The sequence below is a fragment of the Dromiciops gliroides genome, chromosome 2 (assembly GCF_019393635.1).
Source record: "Dromiciops gliroides isolate mDroGli1 chromosome 2, mDroGli1.pri, whole genome shotgun sequence".
NCBI classification, from domain to species: Eukaryota; Metazoa; Chordata; class Mammalia; order Microbiotheria; family Microbiotheriidae; genus Dromiciops; species Dromiciops gliroides.
In genome coordinates this window covers 310,083,425-310,092,030 of record NC_057862.1, presented here as the reverse complement: position 1 = coordinate 310,092,030, position 8,606 = coordinate 310,083,425, and the positions used below count along the sequence as shown (strand labels likewise).

Sequence of the window (8,606 nt, the reverse complement as noted above, 5' to 3'; positions counted from 1 at the left end):
AAGGGGATTGCACATTCAGCCCAACTGTACCAACTATAGTTTGCTTCTCTCTCCAAACATATAAGAAATTCAACAGATATTTTCTTAATTAAATTTAACTTGTTTTCAATTGACAAAATTTGATTTTGTCTTTTTCTAGCCCTCACACACTACCGGTAGAAAAGAATATAAAAAGTATTGTTACAGGGGTAGCTAGATGGCACAGTGGATAGGGCACCGGCCCTGGAGTCAGGAGTACCTGAGTTCAAATCCGGCCTCAGACACTTAACACTTACTAGTTGTGTGACCCTGGCCAAGTCACTTAACCCCAATTGCCACACTAAAAAAACCCAAAACAAACAAAAAACAAAAACAAAAAACAAAAAACAGTATTGTTGTAAATATGCATAGTATAGTCAAGGAAACAAATTCCTGCATTGACTTTGTGTGTATGCATGTGTGTATACACACATATGTATGTATATGTATATCTGTATCCTGAGTCCATCAGAGAGGACAAATCTCTGTCAGGAGTTGGGTAGAATACTTTGTCTTTCATCTTAGGTCCTATAGAATCATGCTTGGCCATTGTATTTAGCAGATTTCAAGTCTTTTGAAGTTTGCCATGTTATTTTCAAAGCTGTCTTGCTTTACTGAACTTTCTTCTGTTCATTTAAAAATGCCTCTATGACTATTTTTATTTCCTTTTTAAAAAAGTTTTGTCACTATCATTAGCTCTCTTTTGCTCCCTCAACCTCTCTCCCCAAACAAAACAAAAGCTTTTATTAAGAATGAATAGTCTGGGGCAGCTGGGTGGTGCAGTGGATAGAGCACCAGCCCTGGAGTCAGGAGTACCTGAGTTCAGATCTGGCCTCAGACACTTAACACTTACTAGCTGTGTGACCCTGGGCAAGTCACTTAGCCCAACTGCCTCACTAAAACAACAAAAAAAAAATGAATAGTCATGGGCAGCTAGGTGGCATAGTGGATAGATCACTGGTCCTGGATTCAGGAGGACCTGAGTTCAAATCCAGTCTCAGACACTTGACACTAGCTGTGTGACCCTGGGCAAGTCACTTAACCCTCATTGCCCCGCAAAAAAAAAATTAAAAAATTTTCTTACAGCACAATATTCTTCCATTATATCACTATAGCATAATTTGTTCAATCATTATCCAAATGATGGGTATCTTTTTAGATTTCAGACCTTTGATTCAAAGAAAGAGTGGGTGTACACACACACATACATATACACACATATGTGTATATATGTGTATATATTTTCCTTTCCCTCTTTCCTTCATCTCTTTGGTATATATGCCTGGGATACAGATGAATCAAAGGACAAAGGTGATATTTTACACTGGGTCTCTAGAGTCTCCAAAGAAATTACAGAGGTGCATTTCCTCATGTCTTCTTCAGGGTCAAATTAGTTATTGAAACCACAAAGTATTTGTCTTTGATTTAGTGTCCTTTTACTTTAATTATTGTAGCTAATGTTTGTATTCATAGGATCATAGATTTAGATCTGCAAGAGACCTTATAGTCAATCTGACCCAATCTCCTTATTTTACAAATAAGGAAACCTAGGCTCCAAGAGTTTAAGTGACTTGCCCAGGTAGACACAGTGTTGGTGACACGTGTTGGAAGTAAAATTTTAACAATTTCTTTAGACATTCCTCAATTATCAGCACTCTATTTCCATGATTTTTTGGTCCAACAAAATGCACTTATATAAATATTTTGTCATGTGTCTTTGACTTTGAGATATATTCCCAGTAGTAGTATCATTAGTTCAAGGAGAATGAACACTTTAATGACTTTTTTTCATGCAGCTATAGGTTGTTTTCCAGAATGGTAGGTCCAATCTATGGTTTCACCAATTGTATATTAGGTTTCTTGTCTTCCTGAAAGTCTCTAATATTGATCATTAACTTCTTTTGTCATTTTTGCTACTTTGCCAAGTATGGGGCTCACATACATTTAAATTCTGGACCACTAAGGTGACATTCCACTTTAGATCCTCTTCTTTGGTAGATTTTCCTTATTTTCCTCACCAATCAGGCCAAAAGTTGATTGACTCCTATTTATTTGGTCTTCCACTGGTTCGGGTGAATGGAGACTCCAGAGCTTTAATAATAGTTCTATAGTCTTTATGTGGAAACTTCAAGCAAAAGATGCAGATTGGTAGCTCATTTGAAATTTATAGCATCAGGGAATTGTGTTGCTATGTTGTTATGAGACAAAGAATATCAGTGCCTCTGAAGAACAAAATATGAATATATCACACAGAGGTAAACAGAAAGGCAGCACATCATGACTGTGATCTGGCTGCAACATGGAACCAACAAGGGACTCTGAAGAAAAACAGAAGTAAAATATGTCATCAAGGAATTGCATGGTGAGAAGACAGACTGGTCACAAGGAAAGAGGAAGAGATGATAGATGGACAGGCAACATGCTCAAAATAGAGCTCTCATGATGTGAGGCAAGAAAGTGAGGAACATCTTCAGCATATTGCATCTCCTGTTGAAAAATTTTGGGAGAATATGGACCAGAGTCATACTGGATGGACACACAAGGCTTTATTGAGATCTATGTCATTGGAAGTAGCTCCTGGATAGAAGAAACCATAGATCTATTATAATGTTTGAGAGAGAATTGTCTGGAGGAATTGACAAGCTATGTGACTTTCCCTTAGTAATACAGCTAATGTGTGTCATAGGCAGGACTTGAAAATTTAACCCAAATTCTGCTCTTTATTCATTATTTCACAGTCTATGTAAACTTGCATATTGGGAGTGAAATCCTAGTTTTCTGAATACCTTAGGTATTGGATTTCTGAAACGGGATATTTGTTCTTCATAGTTCAACTTATTTCTCTCAGAACTTCTAGATATACCTACCACAGAGTTCCCAGTCTCTGTAAAGCAATGGAGAGAAACACCCTGATGCTCACCTAAGGAGAGGCACCTGAGTCTATTCTTAGTCCTCCTCTGCTATTCCCTGACATATGTGAATTTTCTTGATCTATTCTTTCTCTTCTCTCTTTCTGCTTCTTCACTGCTCTCCTTCCTCACTCCCTTTATTTTTTGCATTATTTTTCTTCTGCTTGTGCTTTTAGTCTGATAATGTGCATTGCTTTGCCTTCCCTACCCACCCCACCCCCTTAAGACTCAAATATATGGTGTCAACTTAAGTGAAAACTTATATGGCTGAACTTATCTCAGTTGTTAAGAAAGCAGAACAGTAGCAGCCAAACTTGCTGTACCCTTAAACTTAACCTTTTTTTATTCTGAATAGAATTTTATTTTCCAAAATATGTGTAAAAACAAAATTTTAACATCAATTTTTAAAAAACTTTGTGTTCCAACTTCTCTTCCCCCTTCCATCCCCAACCCCCACCCACAAGAACTCAATCAATTCAAAATAAGTTATACATGAGTAGTCATGGAAAAATTCCATTCCTTAATCTTAGTTTTGCGTTTTTTGACTGTTTTCTCTCACAACTAGCTAATATGGGAAACTTAACCTTTAATAATACTGAAAATAACTATGGGTTTATCTTCTAGAATCACATTAGATCCACGTACTTGAATTTACTATTGAGGTCAAATTACAGCATCCTGAAGGTGGTGTAAGTTCATATAAGTGTGACAATAATTAGACATCCTGCAGTTTTAAACTAGTCGTGTACTTGTTTAAGACATGAAATCACTGTATAGAGTCTGAGAACTCCATATTTCAGGTAAGTAAACACATAATTACCCAAAACACTATGATTTCATGGCAGTCAATGGCAGATGAACACTAGACCATCAGGTACTGATACTGGCATTATACACACACACACAAACCCACATCCTATTAAAAAGTTGAAAACATTCCAACCAGAGATAGTTTTCTCAGGGTACTCTCTGGCCTTTGAGTCATTGAACTATCTTTTGAGTCACAAAGAAATAATTTTTTCTGGGAAAATCTGGCTCAGTCTTGCTTGAAGAAATTCCTTCCTTCTTTGTATTGTTTGTGTACATCTTTGTGCTGCAGAGGATTTTGGATTTTAGTGAAGAAAAGATAAAGGTTATATTTCAGATGGGGGGGCAGAATTCACTTGCAGAGGCTCTGTGGTTGGGGAGAGTAGCTTGATTCCCAAAACCTCTGGAAGTGACCAATGAACTACATAAATCACAAAGGTACAAAAGAAGATGTGAAGTAGGTGGTGGTGGTGAGAATTAGGCTTGTTGAGAATTTCCAGAATCCCCTACCCTCTGCCCCACCAGTTTCCTGAACAAGTCATAGGATTCTAAGCCTAAAGTTGTATTGTTTAAAAAAAAAAACAAGAGGAGCAAGATGAAAATGATGGAGGAGCATATATTACACTGTGGAATTGCATAAAAATGTGCAAACACATCCAAACCACAAGGTTATAGTGACGGTTTTCAAAGTTTGGATACATATGTCCAAGTTACTGAGTATGGTCTCAAAATAGAGAGGGAGGAAACTGCTATTATTATTTTAAGCTTTTGAGACATATGGACTTCAACTTCACTGTAAAAATTAATTAAGAATTGTACCCTTTAAGCATTATCGGACTACACACTAAGTAATACATTAGCCTTGAAGAGTTTTCCTTAGTTTTATTTCTAAGGTGATTTTTAAAAAACCCTCCACATCACAAAGATAATATTCTTCTGGTATTTTTCTCATTCAAATTTTTCTAGCAGTTATACTAAAATGATTAAGATAATTATTTCTTATTGACATATGAAGCAAATAATCATTCAAATGAAAAGGAGTGGAGCAAATAAAGTGACACTATAGAACACAAGAATATTTCAAGACTACAGTAATGTGAGGAATAGAAAGGGATAAAACTTAAATATTTGAATAATCATATTTCTGAGGATAGAGGCAGTTTCATCCAGAAGTGCTGCCTGTTTAACCCAAAACATCAAACCAACCTTAGTTTCTGGTCTAGTTAACAATCGGTGATTAGCTGCCATTTATACAGTTAAGAACTCCAAACTCAATTTCTTGTGGGGATACTTGGACATTTAATTTACATCCAGAATTTCCATAACAAATTATTTCTGGCCATGTGATATTTTGTAAACATGTTCCATATGACAACCAGTGATAAAATGAGCTTTCGATTGTGGAAGACCTTAACTTATATCATTACAGTAGAAAATAAAAGAGGTTAAAAAGCCCCCTAAAATACCATTAGATTGAAATTATACTGCCTGTAACTACTTAATCCATGGTTTTAAAAGTTCAGTGAAATATTATTCAGTAACCACTAAAAACATAATGCATTTTTTACAGGACCCCTTGTATCATGTTTGGTATAATGACATGAGAATTAAGAGTTGGAAGGATCCATGAAAGTTTTATTCAAAATATGGGGTGCTTGATGAATTTGCCATTCTTGAAGAGGAGTCACACTAATCAACATTATACAGTCCTAACTTTAGAATATGTGCTGCTAATGAGAGTACCAAACCTTCATTTGCAATGGAAATGTGAAAACATTTGTGCTTCATTATATTAAGATACCAATAACTTAAACTATTGTAAAAATATTACATACGTCCATTAGCAACAAGCAGTGGATCTTCCCTTAAAAGACAGATCGTGAGGGGCAGCTAGGTGGCACAATGGATAAAGCACCGGCCCTGGATTCAGGAAGACCTGAGTTTAAATCTGACCTCAGACACTTGACACTTACTAGCTGTGTGATCCTGGGCAAGTAACTTAACCCTCATTGCCCCACAAAAACAAACAAACAAAACAAGACAAATCACCTATCTTAACTGGGCCTCGGTTTCCTGATTTGTAAGATAAAGGAGTTGGATTATATAACATACAAAGGCCCTTCCAAATCTAAATAGACTAAAGACTATACATATGAAAGTGTTAAATGTCTAAGAAACAAGCTTAATACATTACTTTCCTAAACTATTGATTATCTATATGGAACAAAATAGAACACAAAAAGTTAGATATAGTACAATGTCATAAAATTGTGAATAATTATTTTAAATTATCATCATGTAATGCATTTTATAGACAGGGCAAGGTCATTAATTGATGCCAAAGGTATTCTGAAAGGATGGATTTTCCTCTAAATCCTTTCCACAGCCCTGAGCTTGTACAGTGGGAATAATGGGCTTTAAAAATTTGAACTCATTGGTCCCCAAGCTACTGGTCAGGGACACTTCATATTGATATCTCTGGGACAGGGTCCCAGTTCCATTGATATCCACAAAGTGACCTGATGAGGGTCCATGTGGTCCAAAGTAGCCACTGTTCAAAGTATCTCTTTTTTTCCTCCAAAGGCGTACTGAGATGAACAGGATAACTGAGACCAGGAAGAGAAAAGATACAGAGGCCAGAGAAATGACTAAGTAAATAGTGAGAGAGTCAGTTTGCATTTGTTCCTTGGTTTCCTCTGAGAGATTAACGTAGGGTTCAGAGAAACCATCAACCAGGATCACATTCAGTGTGGCTGCTGTGGATAGAGGTGGTTGTCCATTGTCCTTCACCAGCACCAGGAGCTTTTGTTTGATGGCATCTCTCTCACTAATAGGTCTTGCTGTATGCACTTCTCCATTATGGGCCCAGACAGTGAAAAGCCCAGGGTCTGTGGCTTTAAGCAATTGATAGGAAAGCCAGGAATTCTGTCCTGAGTCCCCATCTACAGCCACCACCTTGGTCACAAGGTAACCTGGCTCTGCAGCTCTGGGTACCAGGTCATTGCAGGGAGCTGTGCCATTCTGCAGGGGGTACAGCACAAAGGGAGAGTTGTCATTCTCATCCTGGACCACAACACTAACGAGTACCTTGCTGCTCAGGGATGGAGAGCCTCCATCAGTTGCCTTCACAGTAAACAGGAAAGTTTGTATGGCTTCATAATCCAGGGATCTCAGGGCATAAATATGTCCATTATCTGAGTTGATAGAGATGTAGGAGAAGAGGGGCAGTTTTTCATCCTCAAGGGGCAGCAGTGAATAGGTGACTTTGGCATTGCTTCCCACGTCCCTGTCGCTAGCACTGACGCTGCCAATATGGACAGCTGGGCTGTTGTTCTCCCGGAGGTAGAGTGTATAGGCTGTCTGATTAAATACTGGTGGGTTGTCATTGACATCGGAGATGATCACCGTGATGTTATGCTCAGTTTTGAGTCTTGGAGACCCAAAATCCGAGACAGTAATGGTAATATTGTACTCCGCCTTATTCTCTCTGTCCAATGTTTCTTCTGTTATGAGAATGTAGATGTTTTCAAATTGCTGTTTCAGGACGAAAGGGAGATCTTCCTGAATGGAACAAGTCATCTTTCCATTGTCCCCGGAGTCCCGATCTCGGATGCTGAAAACAGCGACCACAGTCTCAGAGGAGTTCTCTGGGATATTGCTGGTAAATGATGACATTGTCAGTTCTGGGGGATTGTCGTTTAGATCTGTCACATGGACCAAGACACTACATTTTGTAGAAAGGCCTCCCCCGTCTATGGCCTCGATATATAGATCATATGTCTGGATTTCCTCGAAATCCACTGCTCTTTTCAGTCGAATGTCTCCGAATATGGGGTCTACTCCAAACATTTGACTGACTTTTGCAGTTGCTTGGAATAAGGTATAAGTTATATCTCCATAGATACCAGCATCTAAATCTCGAGCAGAGACAGTCACAACCAGGGAACCAATGGGGCTGTTCTCGGGAATCTGCACTTCATACCGAGGCTGAGCAAACACAGGTGTATTATCATTGATGTCCACAACGGTGATCCTCACTTGGGCGGTCCCAGACCTGGGCGGGGACCCACCGTCGATGGCGGTGAGGGTTAATGTGAGCTCCGGCTGCTCCTCACGATCCAGAGCTTTTTCCAACACCAGTTCCGGGTACTTCCTCCCATCACGGTGGGTGCGAGTACGAAGGAAAAAGTAGGGGTTAGGGCTGATTGTATAGTTTTGGAGACCATTCTTTCCGACATCCATATCCTGGGCGATTGTCAAGGGAAAAGTTGTCCCCAATGTGGTACTTTCTGGTATTTTCAAAAATGTCTCCATATCTAAGAATGTGGGCGAATGGTCATTTATATCTTCGACCTTGAGCTCAGCCCGGAAGAACTGCAAAGGATTTTCTAGTAAGATCTGGAAAGGTAGCACACAGGGCTCGGTGGGGCCGCACAGCTCCTCCCTGTCCAATTTATCTTTTATAAGAAGGTCTCCAGTCTCACTAATGAGCTGTAAATGCTGTTTTTTATCCTCAGAGAGCACCCGGGCCCCTCGAGCTGACAATTCCCCCACTCCCACCCCAAGGGTCTTTATCACATTGGCAACAAAGGAGCCGCTCTCCATCTCCTCTGCCACAGAAAACCGCCCCGGCTCCGAACCCACCTCAGACAAGAGAAAAGCTACAATAAGGAATATCACTTGCCTGTTCTGTTGAATTTTGCCTGGCGCAGTATCCATTGTTTGTCTGGGTGCACAATGCGTAATCCTTTCAAGCAAGAGAAACTCCAGATACAATCGATCCCCTGTTTTTCGACTGAAGGAACTCTGAATTTCTTATTTGTAATTCAGGATAGTCCTTCTGGGACCTCTAGATTCGCACTAAACCCTGCA

The 8,606-nt window shown here is 39.2% G+C and overlaps 1 protein-coding gene across 1 annotated transcript; it reads right to left on the bottom strand.

The window, feature by feature from the left end:
- Positions 1 to 4,658: 4,658 nt before the first annotated feature.
- Positions 4,659 to 8,606, bottom strand: LOC122744205 (protocadherin beta-16-like). Its single transcript, XM_043989634.1, has one exon. The coding sequence runs from the start codon at positions 8,451 to 8,453 to the stop codon at positions 6,063 to 6,065; it is 2,391 nt and encodes a 796-aa protein (XP_043845569.1). The 5' UTR covers positions 8,454 to 8,606; the 3' UTR covers positions 4,659 to 6,062.

What these genes read in the sequence shown, in the direction of transcription:
- LOC122744205 (XM_043989634.1), bottom strand. Translation starts at nt 8,453, where the DNA reads ATGGATACTGCGCCAGGCAAAATTCAACAGAACAGGCAAGTGATATTC.